The 22,048-nt window shown below is 46.2% G+C and overlaps 1 protein-coding gene across 1 annotated transcript; it reads right to left on the bottom strand.

The window, feature by feature from the left end:
- Window positions 1–10,415: 10,415 nt before the first annotated feature.
- Window positions 10,416–14,711, bottom strand: LOC146426164 (guanine nucleotide-binding protein G(I)/G(S)/G(O) subunit gamma-7). The gene is made up of 2 exons (XM_085040200.1): window positions 14,551–14,711; window positions 10,416–10,544 (listed from the first exon to the last, which is right to left on the bottom strand). Exons 1-2 carry the CDS (start codon window positions 14,629–14,631, stop codon window positions 10,419–10,421), a joined length of 207 nt encoding a protein of 68 aa, XP_084896326.1. The 5' UTR covers window positions 14,632–14,711; the 3' UTR covers window positions 10,416–10,418.
- Between the last annotated feature and the right edge of the window lie 7,337 nt (window positions 14,712–22,048).

Genomic DNA, 22,048 nt, shown 5'->3' with positions numbered 1-22,048 from the left:
CCCTGGGCTGGGAATTGGGGGGTCCTGGATTGGCAATGGGGGTCCTGGGGTGGAAATTGGGGGTCCTGGGCTGGGAAATGGGGGTCCCCGATTCACCCCCACCCACTCTGACACACCCCTGGGCTGGAAATTGGGGTCCTGAGTTCGGGGGGGTTTGGGGTTTGGGCTCAGGGGTTTGGGGTCGGGGTTTGGGTTAGGGGGATTTTGGGCTTGGGGATTTGGGCTCAGGGGTTTAGATCCTGTGGTTTTTGGGCTCCGGGGGTTTGGGGTCGGGGATTTGGGGTTTGGGCGTTGGCCTCGGGCCCTGGGGTTTTTAGGCTCGGGGGTTTGGGTTTGGGCTGGAGGGTTTAGGCTCGTGTGGTTTTCGGGCTCGGGTGGTTTTTGGGCTCCCGGGGGTTTGGGGTCAGGGGGATTTGGGGTCAGGGGTTTGGGGTCAGGGGGTTTAGGGGTCTGGGTTCGGGGCTTTAGGGTCGGGGGTTTGGGGTTTGGACTCAGGGTTTTGGGCTCAGGGGGTTTGGGTTCGGAGGGTTTGGGTTCGTGTGGTTTTGGGCTGGGGTTTGGGGTCGGGGGGGTTTTGGGATCTGGGGCTTTAGGTTCGTGTGGTTTTGGGCTCGGGGTGTTTTGGGTTGGGGGTTTTGGGCTCGGGGATTTGGGTTGAGGGTTTGGGTTCGGGGTTTGGGTTCCAGGGGGCTTGGGGTTTGGGCTCCGGGGGTTTGGGATCGGGGTTTAGGCTCGTGTGGTTTTTGGGCTCGGGGGTTTGGGGTTTGGACTCAGGGTTTTTGGGCTCAGGGGTTTAGGCTCGGGGTTTTGGGTTCGGGGGTTTTTGGGTTCGGGGGATTTGGGGTCGTGGGGTCTGGGGTCGTGTGGGTTTGGAGTTTGGATTCGGGGTTTGGGGTCGGAGGGGTTTGGGCTGGGGGGTTTAGGCTCGTGTGGTTTTCGGGCTCCGGGGGTTTTTGGGCTCGGGGGGTTTGGGTTCGGGGTTTGGGTTCCGGGGAGATTTGGGTTTTAGGTTCGGGGGTTTGGGGTGGGGGTTTGGACTCTGGGGGTTTAGGCTCGTGTGGTTTTGGGGCTCCGGGGGCATTTTTTGGGCTCCGGGGGGTTGTTTTCGGGCTCCGGGGGCATTTTTCGGGCTCCGGGGGGGTTTTAGGGTTTGGGGGCATTTTTGGGGCTCCGGGGGGTTATTTTCGCTCTCCACCCCCATCCCCTTGGTGGCCCCGCGGCTGCCGCAGCCAGGGCAGGGCCGCTTTACCAGCCTGGGTGGCTCCGGTGGCTCCGCGCTGCTGCTCCACCCTGCCGGCGACACCGGCGACACGAACTGCGGCGACATCGCCACCTCCCCCCCCCGCGCCACCCCCAAAAAACCGCTGCAAACCGAGGGGAAACTGAGGCACGGAGCTGCTCCTCCCCCGCAGCGGCGGCAGGAAGTCCCTCCGTGATGTCACCGCTGTCTCTCCCTTGCGTCACGGGTGTCCCCGTGTCACCCGCCGGGGGGACAGCGTGGGATCCTCCACGGAGTCCCCGGGGCGGCCCTGCTGTCGCCGCCGCGGTGGCACCGCCGCCACCCCGGGAGGTCACTCGAGGCCACCCGAGGCCACCCCGCCGGCGCCGCGCCCGAGGGCGAGCAGCTAATTAGAGTTAATTAGGGCGGCGGCGAGTTAATTAGAGCGGCGGGCAAGCTAAGAATAGCCCGGCGAGGGACGGAAGGTTATTTCTAGCCGCGCCCAGCTCGGTGCCACCCGGCTGGTGTCGCCTGGCGCTGGTGGCACCGATCGGCGGGAGAGAGGAGAGGCGCTGGAGGTGTTTTTAGGGGAATTTTTTGGGGAGTTTTTGGGTGCTGCGGTGGGGGAAGGGAGTGACACGGGACAGTGACACGGGATAGGGACACAGGACAGGGACCGGGGACAGTGACATGGGACAGGGACACGGGACAGGGACATGGGATAGGGACACGGGATAGTGACATGGGACAATGACATGGGATAGGGACATGGGACAGGGACTGGGGACAGTGACACGGGATAGGGACCGGGGACAGTGACAGGGGGACAGTGACACGGGATAGGGACACGGGACAGTGACACGGGATAGGGACACGGGACAGGGACATGGGACAGTGACACGGGATAGGGACACGGGACAGGGACCGGGGACAGTGACATGGAATAGGGACTGGGGACAGTGACACGGGACAGTGACACGGGATAGGGACATGGGACAGGGACACGGGACTTTCTGCCCCTGCCAGCCTTTGTGCCCCTGTCCCTGTTCTCCTGTCGCTGTCCCTCTTCCCGGGAGGCATTTTGGGGTCAGACACCGAAAAATCCCAATAATTCCCGGCTATGGCTGCAGCGGGAGCAGCTCATTCCTGTAGGATCGCTCCGGGGAATCCTTTCCCGAATCCCGCTGATTTCCTTGTCCCAATCCCTTTCCCGGCCCGAATCCCGCTGGATTTTCCGGCCCCAGTCCCACTGATTTCCCGATCCCAATCCCATTCCCGGCCCCAATTCCACTGATTTCCCGATCCCAATCCCTTTCCCGGCCCCAATCCCGCTGATTTCCCGATCCCAATCCCATTCCCGGCCCCAATCCCGCTGATTTCCCCGTCCCAATCCCTTTCCCGGCCCCAATCCCGCTGATTTCCCGATCCCAATCCCATTCCCGGCCCCAATCCCGCTGGATTTCCTGGCTAAATCCCTTTCCCGGCCCCAATCCCGCTGATTTCCCGATCCCAATCCCTCTCCCGGCCCCGATCCCACTGATTTCCCGAACCCAATCCCATTCCCGGCCCCAATCCCTCCTGTTTTCCGGGAATGAGGCTCGGGCGCTGCTGGGAACTCAGCAGAAAAATCTCTTTTCTCCGAAAAGGGGAAGGAAAGTCGCTTTTGGGTTTCGTTTCCCTGCAGCGCCGTGGGACAGGATGGGAGCGGCGGTTCCCGGGAAAGGAGATTCCTGGGAAAAGGGGATTTCGGGAAAAGGAGATTCTCGGGAAAGGAGATTCCTGGGAAAAGGGGATTTCGGGAAAAGGGGATTCGCGGGAAAGGGGATTCCTGGGAAAAGGGGATTTCGGGAAAAGGGGATTCGCGGGAAAAGAGATTCGCGGGAAAAGGGGATTTCGGGAAAAGGAGATTATCGGGAAAAGGGGATTCGCGGGAAAAGGGGATTTCGGGAAAAGGGGATTCCTGGGAAAAGGGGATTCCTGGGAAAAGGGGATTTCGGGAAAAGGGGATTTCGGGAAAAGGGGATTTCGGGAAAAGGGGATTCGCGGGAAAAGGGGATTTCGGGAAAAGGGGATTCGCGGGAAAAGGGGATTCGCGGGAAAAGGGGATTTCGGGAAAAGGGGATTCCTGGGAAAGGAGATTCCTGGGAAAAGGGGATTTCGGGAAAAGGAGATTCTCGGGAAAAGGAGATTCCCGAGGGATCCGGGCCGGGAGGAGCAGGGAGGTGGGAAAAGGGGATTCCTGGGAAAAGGGGATTCCTGGGAAAAGGAAATTCCCAAGGGTGGGAATAATGGGATTTCCGAGGAGCTGCGATTCAATTCCTTGGGGTTCACATGAGGAATCAGCATTCCTGATCCTACTGGGAATGGGTAAGGGAGATCCAGGGGAGTGGGAAAAGGGAATTCCTGGGAATGGATGGATTCTCAGGGGTGGGAAAAGTGAATTCCTGGGAGTGGGAGATTCCCAAAGATGGGAAAAGGGGATTTCCGAGGAGCTGCAATTCCTTGGGGTCCATATATGGAATCTGCATTCCCAATCCCACTGGGAATGGAGAGATCCAGGGGGTAGGAAAAGGGAATTCCTGGGAGTGGGAGATTCCCAGGGGGTGGGAAAAGGGAATTCCTGAGGGTCTGTGATGTCTGAGGAGCTGCAGTTCCTTGGGGTCAACATAAGGAATGGGAATTCCCAATCCCACTGGGAATGGGAAGATCCAGCGGGGGTGGGATGATTTCACAAGGGTGGGAAAAGGGAATTTCTGAGGAGCTGCAGTTCCTGGGGGTTCCCATAAGGAATCAGCGTTCCCAATCCCAATGGGAATGAGGAGGGGAGATCCAGGGGGTGGGAAAAGGGAATTCCTGAGAATGGGAGATTCCCAAGGGTGGGATAATGGGATTTCCAAGGGGCTGTGATTCCTGAGGAGCTGCAATTTCTTGGGGTCAACATATGGAATCAGCATTCCCAATCCCACTGGGAATGGGAAGATCCAGAGGGGTTGGGATGATTTCCCAAGGGTGGGAAAAGGGAATTCCTGAGGAGCTGCAATTCCTTGGGGTCCATATAAGGAATCTGCATTCCCAATCCCACTGGAGCATCCAGGGATGGGAATGGAGATCCAGGGGGTGGGAAAAGGGGATTCCTGAGGGTCTGTGATGCCTGAGGAGCTGGAATTCCTTGGAGTCCACATAAGGAATCTGCATTCCCGATCCCACTGGGAATTCCTGGGAGATCCAGAGGGGTTGGGAGGATTTCCCAAGGGAAAAGGATTTTCCCAGGGGTAGGAAAAGGGAATTCCTGAGGGTCTGCAGTTCCTGGGGGTTCCCATAAGGAATCAGCATTCCCAATCCCACTGGAGGATTTCCAGTGAAATTTCCTGATCCCACTGGAGGATTTCCCAAGGGAAAAGGATTTTCCCCAGCATGGGAAAAGGGCAGCAGGAGATTCCCAAAGGGTTCCAACCCTCCAGGAGCCACAATCCCACGGAATCCTCCATCTCACAGGGATCCCGGAGCATCCAGAATTCCCAAACCCAAGGACCAATTCCCAATTCCCAATTCCTAATTCCCAATTCCCAAACCCAAGGACAAAATCCCAAACCCAAGAACAAATTCCCAAACCCAATTCCCAATTCCCAATTCCCAAGGATGAATTCCCAAATGCAAGAACGAATTCCCAATTCCCAAATCCAAAGACAAATTCCCAAACCCAAGAATGAATTTCCAAACCCAAGGAAGAATTCCCAATTCCCAAATCCAAGGAGGAATTCCCAATTCCCAAATCCCAAGTCCAAGGACAAATTCCCAAATCCAATTCCCAATTCCCAATTCCCAAACCCAAGGATGAATTCCCAAACCCAATTCCCAATTCCCAATTCCCAAACCCCATTCCCAAATCCAAGAACAAATTCCCAATCCCCAATCCCCCAAGGAAATCTGGCCAAATGCAAAGTGAGCCTTTTTATTTTGTCCTCCATCCGCTTGGGAACGACAATTCCACGGAACATTTCACCCGACGGCGCGACGGGAGTTTACGGCACACGAGAGAGAGGAAATAAAAAAATCCAATTAAAAATACAAAACGACCCCAAAATCTGGGAATTTCGCAGAAGGACGAGGAGCTTAGGGCAACAGAGCACTTCCTAAGGAAAATCTGGGGAAAAAACCCTTGGATTTGGCAAGGAGAGATCAGAGTTTGGCAAATCAGAAGAATAAAAATAATAATTATAATAATTATTATTGATGAGGGTTTTAATGTCCCAACTGGGTTTGGAATAAATGAGTTATTTGGGGTTTTTTTTTGTTAAATAAATGGGATTTTTAAGTGATTTTTTTGGGGGAAAATGGGATTTGGGAGGATGCAGAACCTCCTGAGATAGGGAGGGGAGGAAAAGTGAAACAGGAGAATATTTTTCTCTCTTTTTTTCTCTCCCAGTTTTGTATTTTTGGAGCAGATTTGGACGTGTGGTTACCTCCCAAAAATAAAGGATTTTGTGGAGTTGAGCTGCTCCTGCTCCACTTAAAAAGTCCTGAAAAGTCTTTTTTTTTAAAAATTATTTTTCCCTCTTTTTTCCCCTTTTTTTTTTCTTTTTTTCCCCCTTTTTTTCCTTTTTTTTTCCTTTTTTTTCTCATTTTTTTCCCTCTTTTTTTTTCCATTTTTCCCCTTTTTTTCCTTTTTTCTCCTTTTTTTCCTTTTTTTCTCCTTTTTTTCCTTTTTTTTTTCTTTTTTTTTCCTTTTTTTTCTTTTTTTCCTTTTTTTTTTCCTTTTTCCCTTTTTTTTCCTTTTTTCCTTTTATTTTTTTTTCTGACTACCTGGGAAAATTCTGCATTTCTCTATTTCAATGCCATTAAAAAAAAAACAAAAACAACCACCTAGGGGAGGATGAGCACAGAGTTTTTTAACTCTGACAAGGATGAAATTCCAGGAAAAAAATAAAAGAAAATCAAAGAAAAATAAATTTTTTTTTGTGTTTTTTTTCCCCCCACTGGAAATAAAAACGAGTCACCTGCCAGCAGCTCCCAACCCTCTGGAATTCCCTCTGGAATTCCCTCTGGAATTTCCTCTGGAATTCTGGGATTCCTGTGCTGGGAGCTCCATGGGAAATGCTGCAGGGCTTTTTCCTGCTTCCTGCCCAGTTCCTAACCCCTTTTCCCAGTTCCTTTTCCCTTTTCCTTTTCCCTTTTCTTTTTCCCTTTTCCTTTTCCCTTTTCCCAGTTCCTTTTCCCTTTTCCCTTTTCCTTTTCCCTTTTCCCAGTTCCTTTTCCCTTTTCCTTTTCCCAGTTCCTTTTCCCTTTTCCCAACCCCTTTTCCTGCCCCTTTTTCCCTTCCCCATTTCCCTTTTCCCTTTCCCTTTTCCTGTCTCCTTTTCCCTCTTCCCAACCCCTTTTTCCTTCTCCCCTTTCCTATTCCCCTGTTTCCTCTTTCCCTTTTCCTTCTCCCCTTCTCCCCTTTTCCTTTTCCCCTTTTATTTCCCCCTTTTTCTATTTCTCCTTTTCCTATTTCCCTTTCCCCTTTTGTTTTCCCATTTTCCTATTTCCCTTTTCCCCTTTTCCTATTTCCCCTTTTCCTATTTCCCCTTTTCCTCACAGCTTCCTCCCCCTGCCAATCCCAATTAAATCCCAAAAAAATCCAATTAAACCCCAATTAAATCCCAATTAAACACCAATTAAATACCAATTAAATCCCAACTAAATCCCACTCAAACTCCAATTAAATCCCAATTTAATCCCAATTAAACCCCAATCAAATCCCAATTAATTAAATCCTAATAAATCCTAATAAATCCCAATCAAATCACAATTAAATCCAATTAAATCCCAATTAAATCCCAATTAAATCCCAACTAAATACCAATTAAACCCCAATTAAACCCCAATTAAATCCCAACTAAATCCCAGTTAAATCCAATTAAATCCCAATTAAAACCCAATAAATCCAATTAAATCATAATCAAATCCCAATTAAATCCAATTAAATCCCAATTAAATCCCAACTAAATCCCAATTAAATCCCAACTAAATCCCAATTAAATCCAATTAAATCCCAATTAATTAAATCCCAATCAATCCCACATTCCCCAGGGATGTGAACAAAGCCAATCCTTCCCCAAACTTCCCGGGAAATCTCCCTCTGGAATTCCACTGGAAAAGGGAAAATTCTGGGAATTCGCCAATTTTTGGGGCTGAAACTCCCAAAAAAGTCAATTTTCCCAAGGTTTGGGATGTTCTTCCCTCCCTCCCTCCCCAAATTTAGGGAGATCCCAAATCCCCCCATCCCTGAAATCCCAAAAATTCCCTATGGGATCTCAGAGTTGTGGGATTCAGGGTTTTTTGTGGGATTTTGGGGTTTTTTTGTGGGATTTTGGGGTTTTTTTGTGGGATTTTGGGGTTTTTTTGTGGGATTTTGGGGTTTTTTTTTTTAGGATTTTTGTACTGATTTTCTACAAAATCTCTCTCCTCCTCATCCCGAAATTCTCCAGAGCAAAATTCCTGCTGAGCAGAAAGTCTCACATCCCGTTGGGGATCATCCCAAATCCTAAAATCCCAATGAAAATTCCTCCCAAATCCTAAAATCCCTCGGAAAAATCCTCCCAAATCTGAATTTCCCTCAAAAAAATCCCAATTTCCCAATGAAAAATCCTCCCAAATCCTAATTTCCCAATGAAAATTCCTCCCAAATCCTAATTTCCCAAAGAAAAAATCTCAATTTCCCAATGAAAATTCCTCCCAAATCCTAATTTCCCAAAGAAAAAATCTCAATTTCCCAATGAAAAATCCTCCCAAATCCTAATTTCCCAAGGAAAATTCCTCCCAAATCCGAATTTCCCTCCAAAAAATCCTAATTTCCCAATGAAAAATCCTCCCAAATCTCAATTTCCCAGTGAAAATTCCTCCCAAATCCTAATTTCCCAAAGAAAAATCTCAATTTCCCAATGAAAAAAATCCTCCCTAATCCTAAAATTCCTTCGAAAAATCCTCCCAAATCCTAATTTCCCTCCGAGAAATCCTAATTTCCCAGTGAAAAATCCTAATTTCCCTCCAAAAAATCCTCCCAAATCCTAATTTCCCTGGGAATAATCCTAATTTCCCTCCAAAAAATCCTCCCAAATCCTAAAATTTCTGGGAAAAATCCTCCCAAATCCTAATTTACCTGGGAAAAATCCTGATTTCCCAATGAAAAATCCTAATTTCCCTGGGAAAATTCCTCCCAAATCCTAATTTCCCAATGAAAAATCCTGATTTTTCTGTGAAAATTCCTCCCAAATCTGAATTTCCCTCCAAAAAATCCCCCAAACCACCTTTTTTCCCCTTCCTGTCAATTTTCAAAACCCAAATTCCCAATTTTTTCTTTTCCCGAACCCTCCACCTTCCCCCCCAGAATTCGGGATAACAAATCAGGATTTTTTTTCCCCTAAAAACCCCAAATAATCCTTATTTTAATCCCTCTGCATCGCTAATTTTAAGGGTTTTTTGTCATTTTTTCGGGATTTTTGGGGTTTTTCCCAGGAATTTCAGGATTTTTTACCAGGATTTTCAGGATTTTTTCCCAGAAATTTTGGGTTTTTTTCTCAGGAATTTCGGGGTTTTTCGGGATTTTTTTCCCAGGAATTTTTGGTTTTTTCACAGGAATTTTGGGTTTTTTCTCAGGAATTTCAGGATTTTTTCCCAGAAATTTTGGGGTTTTTCTCAGGAATTTCGGGATTTTTCCCAGGAATTTCGGGATTTTTTTGCGATTTTTTGGGGTTTTTCCCAGGAATTTCAGATTTTTTCCCAGGAGTTTCAGGATTTTTCAGGGTTTTTTCCCAGAAATTTCAGGATTTTTTGGGGTTTTTTCCCCGAAATTTCAGGGTTTTTTCTCAGAAATTTCAGGATTTTTTCCCAGGAATTTCAGGATTTTTTCCGATGAATTTCGGGATTTTTCCCAGGAATTTCGGGTTTTTTCGGGTTTTTTCCCCAGGAATTTCAGGTTTTTTCCCAGAAATTTCAGGATTTTTTGGGGTTTTTTTCCCCGAAATGTCAGATTTTTTTCTCAGGAATTTCAGGTTTTTTCCCAGAAATTTCAGGTTTTTTCCCAGAAATTTTGGGGTTTTTTCCCAGGAATTTCCGGATTTTTTTGTGATTTTTTTGGGTTTTTTCCTAGGAATTTTGGGTTTTTTGGGTTTTTTCCCCAGTAATTTCAGATTTTTTCCAAGGAATTTCAGGATTTTTCGTGGTTTTTCCCAGGAATTTCGGGTTTTTTTGGTTTTTTTTCCCAGAAATTTCGGGGTTTTTTCTCAGGATTTTCCTAGGAATTTCGGGTTTTTTCGGGTTTTTTCCCAGGAATTTCGGTTTTTATCCCAGGAATTTCGGGATTTTTCGGGGTTTTTCCCAGGAATTTCAGGTTTTTTTCCCGGAAATGTTGGGTTTTTTCCCAGGAATTTCAGGTTTTTTCCCAGGAATTTCAGGATTTTTTAGCGATTTTTTGGGTTTTTTCCCAGGAATTTTGGGACTTTTTCCCAGAAATTTCAGGTTTTTCCCCAGAAATTTCAGGTTTTTCCCCAGGAATTTCGCATTTTCCCCAGAATTTCGCATTTTCCCCAGAATTTCACATTTTCCCCAGAATTTCAGGTTTTTCCCAGAAATTTCAGGATTTTTCCCCAGAATTTCGGGTTTTTTCGGGCTTTTTTCCCAGAAATTTCAGGGTTTTTTCCCAGAAATTTCAGGTTTTTTCCCAGTAATTTCGGGGTTTTTTCCCAGAAATTTCGCGGTTTTTCCCAGAAATTTCAGGATTTTTTTGGGTTTTTCCCCGAAATTTCAGGATTTTTTCTCAGGAATTTCGCATTTTCCCCAGAATTTCAGGTTTTTTCCCCAGAAATTTCAGGTTTTTTTGGATTTTTTCCTAGAAATTTCAGGTTTTTCCCCAGAAATTTCAGGTTTTTCCCCAGGAATTTCAGATTTTTTCCCCAGGAATTTCAGGTTTTTCCCCAAAATTTCAGCTTTTTCCCCCAGAAATTTCAGGTTTTTTCCCAGAAATTTCAGGTTTTTTCCCCGGAATTTTGCATTTTCCCCAGAATTTCAGGTTTTTTCAGGGTTTTTTCTCAGGAATTTCACGTTTTTTCTCAAAAATTTCAGGTTTTTCCCCAGGAATTTCCCATTTTCCCCCAAAATTTCACTTTTTTTCCCCAGAAATTTCCGTTTTTTCCCCGGAATCCCTGCGGCAGGTTGGTGGCTATAGGATGGTGCAGGGTTTCTTGTCCTTGAAGGGATTTTCCGAGGCTGGAACTCCCACCAGCAGCGGGTCGCTCCTGGCGTGCTGCTCGCAGTAACTCAGCAGCTCCGAGGAGGCTTTCGATACCTGGAGGGAGAAAAATCCAAATTTTGGGGGTTTTTTGGGTGGGATTTGGGATTTTTCTAATTTTTCCCAATGGGAGGTTGGAGAGGAGTGGGGAAAAAGGGGGTTGGGAGTGGAAAAATCTGGTTTTTATGGGAATAATGGATGAGGAAAAATCAGTTTTTTATGGGAATAATGGATGTGGAAAAATCAGTGGTTTTGTTTATTTGATATTATTTTCTTGGATTATTTATTATTTATTATTAATTATTTATTATTTCTTTATTATTTATCATTTTAGTGGATTTTTAAAAAATTGGATATAAATAATGGGGGTGGAAAAATCAGCATTTTATGGAAAATCAGTGGATTTATTTATTGGTATATTTCTGAATGGGATTTGGGATTTTTTGGGTGGGATTTGGATATTTCCTAATTTTTCCCAATGGGAGGTTGGAGAGGAATGGGAAAAAGGGGATTGGGAGTGGAAAAATCAGTTTTTTATGGGAATTAATGGAGTGAAAAAAATCAGTTTTTTAGGGGAATTATGGGGTGGAAAAATCAGTGTTTTTATTTATTTTATATAAATAATGGGTGTGGAAAAATCAGTTTTTTATAGGAATAATGGATGTGGAAAATCAGTGGTTTTATTTATTGGATATTATTTTCTTGGATTATTTATTATTTACTTATTATTGGATTATGTATTATTTTCTTATTTATTTATTATTTATTTATTTATTTATTTTTAATTATTTATTATTTATTTATTATGGGATTATTTACTATTTTATTGGGATTTTTTAAAAAAATTGGATATAAATAATGGATGTGGAAAAAACAGCATTTTATGGGAATAAATGGGGTGGAAAAAATCAGTGATTTTATTTATTGGGTATTTCTGAATGGGATTTGGGGTTTTTTTGAATGGGGTTTGGGATATTCCTAATTTTTCCCAATGGGAGATTGGAAAAAAGGGAGTTGGGAGTGGAAAAATCCGTTTTTTATGGGAATAATGGATGTGGAAAAATCAGTTTTTTATGGGAATAATGGATGAGGTAAAGTTAGTTTTTTATGGGAATAATGGATGTGGAAAAATCAGGTTTTTATAGGAATAATGAGGGTGGAAAAATCAGTTTTTTATGGGAATAATGGATGTAGAAAAATTAGTTTAATGGGAATAAATGGGGTGGAAAATCAGTGATTTTATTTATTGGGATATTTCTGAATGGGATTTGGGATTTTTCTGAATGGGATTTGGGATATTTAGAGGTTTTCCTAATGGGAAATTGGAGATGAATGGAAAAAAGGGGGTTGGGATGTGGAAAAATCAGTTTTTTATGGGAATAATGGATGAGGAAAAATCAGTTTTTTGTGGGAATAATGGATGTGGAAAAATCAGTTTTATTGGGTATTTCTGGAAGGGATTTGGGGTTTTCTGGATGGGATTTGAGGTTTTTTTGAATGGGGTTTGGGTATTTTTGAATGGGGTTTGGGGTATTTAGAGGTTTTCCTAATTGGAGATTGGAGAGGAATGGAAAAAAATTTATTTATTATTTATTTATTACTGGATTATTTATTGTTAATTTTTTTAAAAATGGGAGACTGGAAATGAGTGGGGAAAAAATATATATTTATTATTTATTTATTACTGGATTATTTATTATTTTATTGGGATTTGTAAAAGATTGGATATAAATAATGAGGGTGGAAAAATCAGTTTTATGGGAATAAATGGGGTGGAAAATCAGTGATTTTATTTATTGGGATATTTCTGAATGGGATTTGGGATATTTAGAGGTTTTCCTAATGGGAGATTGGAGAGGAATGGGAAAAAAAAAATATTTATTTATTATTTATTTATTACTGGATTATTTATTGTTTTATTGCAATTTTTTTTAAAAATGGGAGACTGGAAATGAGTGGGGAAAAAATATATATTTATTATTTATTTATTACTGGATTATTTACTATTTTATTGGGGTTTTTTAAAAAATTGGATATAAATAATGGATGTGGAAAAAACAGTTTTTTATGGGAATAAATGGGGTGGAATATCAGTGATTTTATTTATTGGGTATTTCTGAATGGGATTTGGGGTTTTTTTGAATGGGGTTTGGGATATTCCTAATTTTTCCCAATGGGAAATTGGAAAAAAGGGAGTTGGGAGTGGAAAAATCAGTTTTTTATGGGAATAATGGATGAGGAAAAATCAGTTTTATTGGGTATTTCTGAATGGGGTTTGGGGTTTTTTTGAATGGGGTTTGGGATATTTAGAGGTTTTTCTAATGGGAGATTGGAGAGGAATGGGAAAAAAGGGGGTTGGGAGTGGAAAAATCAGTTTTTTATGGGAATTAATGGGGTGGAAAAATCAGTGGTTTTGTTTATTTGATATTATTTTCTTGGATTATTTATTATTTTATTGGGATTTTTTAAAAATTGGATATAAATAATGGATGTGGAAAAATTAGTTTTTTATAGGAATAATGAGGGTGGAAAAATCAGTTTTTTATGGGAATAATGGATGTGGAAAAATCAGTTTTTTATGGGAATAATGGATGTGGAAAAATTAGTTTAATGGGAATAAATGGGGTGGAAAAATCTGTGGTTTTGTTTATTGGGTATTTCTGAATGGGATTTGGGGTTTTTCTGGATGGGATTTGGGGTTTTTCTGAATGGGGTTTGGGTATTTTTGAATGGGGTTTGGGGTATTTACAGGTTTTCCTAATGGGAGATTGGAGGTGAGTGGGAAAAAGGGGATTGGGAGTGGAAAAATCAGTGGTTTTGTTTATTTGATATTATTTTCTTGGATTATTTATTGGGATTTTTAAAAAATTGGATATAAATAATCCCATCAGTTTTTTGGGGACAAACTGCCATCCCACTAGGTTTTTGGGGGAAATTTGGGATCCCATCAGTGGTTTTTTTTGGGGACAAACTGCCATCCCAGCAGATTTTTTTGGGGAAAAACTGCCACCCTATCAATATTTTTAGGGACAAACTGCCATCCCAGTAGGTTTTTGGGGGAAATTTGGGATCCCATCAGTTTTTTGGGGACAAACTGCCACCCCATCAATTTTTGGGGACAAACTGCCACCCCATCAATTTTTGGGGACAAACTGCCATTCCATCAATTTTTGGGGACAAACTGCCACCCCAGTAGGTTTTTGGGGGAAATTTAGGATCCCATCAGGTTTTTTTGGGGACAAACTGCCATCCCACCAACTTTTGGGGACAAACTGCCACCCCATAAGGTTTTTTGGGGTCAAACTGCCAACCAACCCCAGTTTTTTGGGGTCAAACTGCCATCCCATCAGTTTTTTTGGGACAAACTTCCACCCCATCAATTTTTGGGGACAAACTGCCACCCCACCAGGTTTTTTTAGGACAGACTTCCACCCCACCAATTTTTTTTGGGGGACAAACTGCCATCCCATCCATTTTTTGGGGACAAATTTCTATCCCACCAGATTTTTTTTTGAGGACAAACTGCCATCCCACCAGATTTTTTTGGGTCAAACTGCCATCCCACTAGGATTTTTGGGGACAAACTGCCACCCCATCCATTTTTTTGGGGACAAACTTCCACCCCAGCAGGTTTTTGGGTGAAATTTGGGATCCCATCAGGTTTTTTTGGGGACAAACTGCCATCCCATCCATTTCTTTGGGGACAAACTGCCACCCTATCAATATTTTTAGGGACAAACTGCCATCCCAGTAGGTTTTTGGGGGAAATTTGGGATCCCATCAGGTTTTTTTGGGGTCAAACTGCCATCCCAATTTTTGGGGACAAACTGCCACCCCACCAGGTTTTTTTAGGACAGACTTCCACCCCACCAATTTTTTTTTTGGGGACAAGCTGCCATGCCATCAATTTTTTTGGGGACAAACTTCCACCCCATCCATTTTTTTGGGGTCAAACTGCCATCCCACCAGATTTTTTGGGGTCAAACTTCCACCCCATCATTTTTTTGGGGACAAGCCGCCACCCCATCAGTTTTTGGGGTCGATTTGGGGTTTCCAGGCTCACCTTGATCCTCTCAATGCCGGCCTCGATGCGGAGCTGCTCCACCAGCTTCCTGGCCTGAGCTATGTTGTTAGTTGTGGACATTCTCTGCCATCAGCTCCGAGCAGATCCGGAGAATCCTACAAAATATAGGGGAAATTTTGGGGTTTGTTCCAGTCTGGGACCCTGGAATGGGTTGGGAGGATTCAGATCAGGAGAATCCTACAAAATATAGGGGAAACTTGGGGTTGGGGTGACATTTTGGGATTGTGGAATGATCTAGAAGGACTCAGCTCAGGAGAATCCTAAAAAATATATGGGAAAATTTGGGGTTTGTCCCATCCTGGGATTTTGGAATGAGCTGGAGAATCCTGAAAAAAAATGGGAAAATTTGGGGTTTGAGTGACATTTTGGGGTTTGTTCCATCCTGGGATGGTGGATTGGGTTGGGAGGACTCAGCTCAGGAGAATCCTAAAAAAATGGGAAATTTTAGAAATTTGGGGTGCCATTTTAGGGTTTGTTCCATCCTGGGATTGTGGAAAGAGCTGGAAGGACTCAGTTTAGGAGAATCCTAAAAAAACCCAGGAAAATTTGGGGTTGGGGTGACATTTTGGGATTGTGGAATGACCTAGAAGGACTTAGCTCAGGAGAATCCTAATAAAATACGGGAAATGTTGGGGTTTATTCCATTCTGGATCATGGAATGAGCTAAAAGGACACAGCTCAGGAGAATCCTAAAAAAAATATGGGAAATTTGGGATTGGGGTGACATTTTGGGGTTTGTTCCATCTGGGATTGAGGAATGGGTTGGGAGGATTCAGCTCAGGAGCATCCTAAAAAAAAAGGGGAAAATTTTGGGGTTTGTTTCATCCTGGGATTGTGGAATGATCTGGAACGACTCAGCTCAGGAGAATCCTAAAAAAAATATGGGAAATTTGGGATTGGGATGACATTTTGGGGTTTGTTCCATGCTGGGATCCTGGAATGGGTTGGGAGGACCCCAATGACCATCTCTGACGACCCCACAGACGCTTTTGGGGTTGTTTTCAGTTCCTCTTTCCCCGAATCACCCTCGGGATCCCTTTTGGGAAGTTCTGCTGAGAACTCTGCTGATGAAAGTGGGAAAAGGAACTTTTATAGGGGAAGTGAGGTTTGGGGTGAGTTGGGGACTGAGGGGACTTTGGGACATCCCTGTGGGGTGATTTGGGGTTTGGGTGTCCCTGGAGCCTGTGTGTGGGGTTGTGTGCAGCCTGCCTATGGGGTCAGGCCCAAAATCCTATAGGATCATGTCCAAAATACCTATGGAATTATGTCCAAAATCCCATAGGGATCATGTTCAAAATCCTATAGGATCATTTCCAACATCCCTATAGGGTCATGTCCAAAATACCTATGGGATTATGTCCAAAATCCCTGTGGGATCATGTTCAAAATCCTATAGGATCACGTCTAACATCCCTATAGGATCATGTCCAACATCCCTATAGGATCATGTCCAACATCCCTATAGGATCACATCCAACATCCCCATAGGATCACGTCTAACATCCCTATAGGATCACATCCAACATCCCTATAGGATCACATCCAACATCCCTATAGGATCACATCCAACATCCCTATAGGATCATGTCCAACATCCCTATAGGATCATGTCCAACATCCCTATGGGATCATGTCCAACATCCCTATAGGATCATGTCCAACATCCCTATAGGATCATGTCCAACATCCCTATAGGATCACGTCCAACATCCCTATAGGATCACGTCCAACATCCCTATAGGATCATGTCCAACATCCCTATAGGATCATGTCCAACATCCCTATAGGATCACGTCCAACATCCCTATAGGATCATGTCCAACATCCCTATAGGATCACATCCAACATCCCTATAGGATCACGTCCAACATCCCTATAGGATCACGTCCAACATCCCTATAGGATCATGTCCAACATCCCTATGGGATCATGTCCAACATCCCTATAGGATCATGTCCAACATCCCTATAGGATCATGTCCAACATCCCTATAGGATCACATCCAACATCCCTATAGGATCATGTCCAAAATCCCATAGGATCACATCCAACATCCCTATAGGATCATGTCCAACATCCCTATAGGATCACATCCAACATCCCTATAGGATCATGTCCAACATCCCTATAGGATCACATCCAACATCCCTATGGGATCATGTCCAAAATCCCTATAGGATCATGTCCAAAATCCCTATAGGATCATGTCCAACATCCCTATAGGATCATGTCCAACATCCCTATAGGATCACATCCAACATCCCTATAGGATCATGTCCAACATCCCTATAGGATCATGTCCAAAATCCCTATAGGATCATGTCCAACATCCCTATGGGATCATGTCCAACATCCCTATAGGATCATGTCCAACATCCCTATGGGATCATGTCCAACATCCCTATAGGATCATGTCCAACATCCCTATAGGATCATGTCCAACATCCCTATAGGATCATGTCCAACATCCTATAGGATCATGTCCAACATCCCTATAGGATCATGTCCAACATCCCTATGGGATCATGTCCAACATCCCTACAGGATCATGTCCAACATCCCTATAGGATCATGTCCAACATCCCTATGGGATCATGTCCAACATCCCTACAGGATCATGTCCAACATCCCTATAGGATCATGTCCAACATCCCTATGGGATCATGTCCAACATCCCTACAGGATCATGACAAACATCCCTAGAGGATCATTTCCAACATCCTCCTCCAACCTCCTTCTCCTCCTCCAACCTTCTCCTCCACGCTCCTCCTCCTCCAAAATTCTCCTCCTCAAACCATCTTCTCCTCCAACCTTTTCCTCCAACCTTCTCCTCCTCCAACCTTCTCCTCCTCCAAACTTTTCTCCTCCACCCTCCTCCTCCACCCTTCTCCTCCAACCTCCTTTTCCTCCAACCTTCTCCTCCAATCTTCTCCTCCTTCTACCTTCTCCTCCTCCAACCTCCTCCTCCTCCAACCATCTCCCCAGACCCGGCTCCTTCAAAGCCGAGTGTTCCCGACAGGATCACCCACCCCATCCCATTATCCCATCCCATCCCATCCCATCCCATTATCCCATCCCATCCCATCCCATCCCATTATCCCATCCCAAAATCCCATCCCAAAATCCCATCCCATCCCATCCCATTATCCCATCCCATCCCACTCCCCGCCGTCTCGTCTATGTTTAGACATTCCTGGTTTATTCCAAACCACAGCGACTCTCTGAGGTTATTTTCTTTGGCAGACACAGAGTGTTTTCAGCTCCTCCATTCCCGGGCAGGGAGAGAACAGCGGCGCTGCAGGATGATTCCCCGAATTTTTCGGGAATCTCCACCTCTCCTGTCCTGGAAATTAAGTCAGGCAGCGAGGAGGTGAAACCAGGGTGAAACCAGGTCTGGTTCTGTGGAAAATCCCTGGATTTTTTGGGAATCTCCACCTCTCCCGTCCTGGAAATTAAGTCAGGCAGCAAGGAGGTGAAATCTGATTCTGTGGAAAACAGGAGGAGGGAGGAGGCTGTTTGTTCCCCGGGGGAAGGAGGAATTTTGGAGCAAATCCCAAACCAGCCCGGGCAGGATTGGGAACAAGGAAACGCTGCGAGCCGAGCTCTCTCCAAACCCCTTCCTGCCAAAACAACCTTCACCGGGACAAGTGGGGCAAAAATCCCAGGAATTTGGGTTTCGGGATCGCCTGCCTGTACTTTCCCAGCTTCCTGTTTACGATGAGTCAGCTCCAGAGAATTCCTGGAGCTGTTCCCAAGCCAAGCCAAGCCCTGTCCCTGCAGATTCCCGGGAGGGAGGATGGTGAGGAGAAGCTCCTGCTGCAGGCAGGAATTGTCAGATGAGGGTGCTGGAGGTGGAGAGGGGAGGAGGTTGGACTGGCTGGTTGGTGGTTTGGGGGAGTTCTAGCGGCTCTGCAGCTCCTCTGCATCCCAGGGGATCCCAGGGAACCCCTTTTCCCTTTTCCCAGGGGATCCCAGGGAATCCCAGGGAATGCCTTTTCCCTGGGAATCCCTTTTCCCTTTTCCCTGGGAATCCCTTTTCTCTTTTCCCAGGGAATCCCTTTTCCCTTTTCCCAGGAAATCCCTTTTTCCCTTTTCCCAGGGAATCCCTTTTCCTAGGGGATCCCAGGGAATCCCTTTTCCCAGGGAATCCCTTTTCTCTTTTCCCAGGGAATCTCTTTTCCCTTTTCCCAGGGAATCCCTTTTCCCTTTTCCCAGGGAATCCCTTTTCCCTTTTCCCTGGGAATCCCTTTTCCCTTTTCCCAGGAAATCCCTTTTCTCTTTTCCCAGGAAATCCCTTTTTCCCTTTTCCCAGGGAATCCCTTTTCCCAGGAAATCCCTTTTCTCTTTTCCCAGGGAATCCCTTTTCCCAGGAAATCCCTTTTCTCTTTTCCCAGGGAATCCCTTTTCCCTTTTCCCAGGAAATCCCTTTTCTCTTTTCCCAGGGAATCCCTTTTCCCTCTTCCCAGGGAATCCTTTTCCCTTTTCCTAGGGAATCCCTCTTCTCTTTTCCCTGGGAATCCCTTTTCCCAGGGAATCCCAGGGAATCCCTTTTCCCTCTCCTGGGGTGAAGAGAAGCAGAAGTCAGTGCTGAGTTCCACTGTGATACCTGAATCTCTTCCAATCCCAAATTCCACAGGAGATCTGCACCATTCCCAATCCCAAATTCCACAGGGGAATCTGCATTATTCCCAATCCCAAATTCCACTGGTTCCACTGTGGGACCTGAATCCCTCCCAATCCCAGATCCCACAGTGGAATCCGAATCCCTCCCAGTTCCAAATTCCACTGGTTCCACTGCTGGATGTCAATCTTTCCCAATCCCAGATCCCACAGTGGCACCCTAGTCCCTCCCAATCCCAGATCCCACAGTGGAATCCGAATCCCACCAAATCCCAAATTCCACTGGTCCCACAGCAGGACCTGCATCAATCCCAGTCCCAGATTCCACTGGTTCCACTGTGGGACCTGAATCCTTTCCAATCCCAAATTCCACAGGGGATTTGCATTATTCCCAATCCCACATTCCACTGTGGGATCTGCATTATTCCCAATCCCACATTCCACTGTGGGATCTGCATTATTCCCAATCCCAAATTCCACAGGAGATCTGCATTATTCCCAATCCCAGATTCCAGTGGCTCCACTCTGGGACCTGAATCCTTTCCAATCCCAAATTCCACAGTGGATCTGCATTATTCCCAATCCCACATTCCACTTTGGGATCTGCATAGTTCCCAGTCCCAGATTCTACACGTTCCACTGTGATACCTGAATCTCTTCCAATCCCAAATTCCACAGTGGGATCTGCATTATTCCCAATTCCAGATCCCACAGCAGGACCTGAATCCCTCCCAGTCCCAGATTCCACAGGGGATCTGCATCGTTCCCAATCCCAAATTCTACAGTGGGATCTGCATCATTCCCAATCCCACATTCCACAGGGAATCTGCATCATTCCCAATCCCAAATTCCACACGTTCCACTGTGGGACCTGAATCCCTCCCAGTCCCAGGTTCTGCAGTGGGATCTGCATCATTCCCAATCCCAAATTCCACAGGGGATCTGCATCGTTCCCAATCCCAGATTCCACTGGTTCCACAGCAGGACCTGAATCCTTTCCAATCCCAAATTCCACAGGGAATCTGCATCGTTCCCAATCCCAGATCCCACTGGTTCCACTCTGGGACCAGCACTACTCCCAGTCCCAGATCTCACTGGTTCCACAGCGGGATCTGAATCCCTCCCAGTCTCAGGTTCTGCAGTGGGATCCCAGAGATTTCCCAGAAAACCCAGAGATTTCCCAGAAAACCCAGAGATTTCCCAGAAAATTCTGGATTAAAATTCTGAATTAAAATCCGGATTAAAATTCCGGATCAAAATTCCGGATCAAAATTCTGGATTAAAATTCCGAATTAAAATCCGAATTAAAATTCCGAATTAAAATCCCGAATTAAAATTCCGAATTAAAATCCTGAATTAATTAAAATCCCGAATTAAAATTCCAGATGCTCCGATTGCTGCTCCAACTCCACAACAACCCCAACCATTCCCTGCCGGTTTCCATCCCTAACCACGAGAATTCCAAGGATTCTGATCTCCCAAAAATCTCGTTCTGTGCTCTCAGCCTTTCCCCGAAAAGGCTGATCGCTGCTTTCCCGGATTGTCACACTGTCCCTGACGTCACGGGGAGGTGACACCGCCGGGCTGCTCTGTCCCCAAGGAGCTGCCAGCTCCGGTTTTGGGCTGAATTCCCGGGAAAACGGCGGCGAGGGGCTGCTGAGTCAGCAGTGGTGACAGAGTGGTGACAGAGTGGGGACAGAGAGGGGACAGAGAGGGGATAGAGAGGGGACAGAGAGGGGACAGAGAGAGGAGAGAGAGGGGACAGAGCGGGGATAGAGAGGTGACAGAGAGGGGACAGAGAGAGGACACAGCAGGGACAGAGAGGGGACAGAGCGGGGATAGAGAGAGGACAGTGAGGGGACAGAGAGGGGACAGAGAGGGGACAGAGAGGGACAAGAGAGGGGACAGAGTGGGGACAGAGCGGGACAGAGCAGGACAGAGAGGGGACAGAGCGGGGACAGAGCGGGGACAGAGCAGGACAGAGAGGGGACAGAGCGGGGACAGAGAGGGGACAGTGAGGGGACAGAGAGGGGACAGAGCGGGGACAGAGAGGTGACAGAGAGGGGACAGAGAGGGGACAGAGAGGGGACAGAGCGGGGACAGAGAGGGGACAGAGAGGGGACAGAGCGGGGAGAGAGTGGTGACAGAGAGGGGACAGAGAGGGGACAGAGAGAGGACAGAGCGGTGACAGAGCGGGGACAGTGAGGGGATAGAGCGGTGACAGAGAGGGGACAGAGCGGGGAGAGAGGGGACAGAGAGGGGACAGAGCAGGACAGAGAGGTGACAGAGAGGGGACAGAGAGGGGACAGAGAGGGGACAGAGAGGTGACAGAGCGGGGACAGAGAGGGGACAGAGAGGGCACAGAGTGGGGACAGAGCGGGGACAGAGAGAGGACAGAGAGGGGACAGAGCGGGGACAGAGAGGGGACAAAGAGGTGACAGAGCAGGACAGAGAGGGGACAGAGAGGTGACAGAGGGGACAGAGCGGGGACAGAGAGGGGACAGAGAGGGGACAGAGCAGGACAGAGAGGGGACAGAGAGGGGACAGAGCAGGACAGAGAGGGGACAGTGAGGGGACAGAGAGGGGACAAAGAGGGGACAGAGCAGGACAGAGCGGGGACAGAGAGGGGACAGAGCGGTGACGGAGTGGTGACAGAGTGGGGATAGAGTGGTGACAGAGAGGGGACAGAGAGAGGACAGAGAGGTGACAGAGAGGGGACAGAGAGGGGAGAGAGGGGACAGAGAGGGGACAGAGAGGTGACAGAGAGGGGACAGAGCGGGGATAGAGAGGGGACAGAGCGGGGACAGAGAGGGGACAGAGAGAGGACAGAGAGGGGATAGAGAGGGGACAGAGCGGG

Source organism: Lichenostomus cassidix, chromosome 28 (assembly GCF_008360975.1).
Source record: "Lichenostomus cassidix isolate B80296 chromosome 28, HeHo_3.0, whole genome shotgun sequence".
NCBI lineage: Eukaryota > Metazoa > Chordata > Aves > Passeriformes > Meliphagidae > Lichenostomus > Lichenostomus cassidix.
The sequence above is the reverse complement of the archived record's forward strand: the minus strand, read 5'-3'. Positions and strand labels throughout refer to the sequence as shown.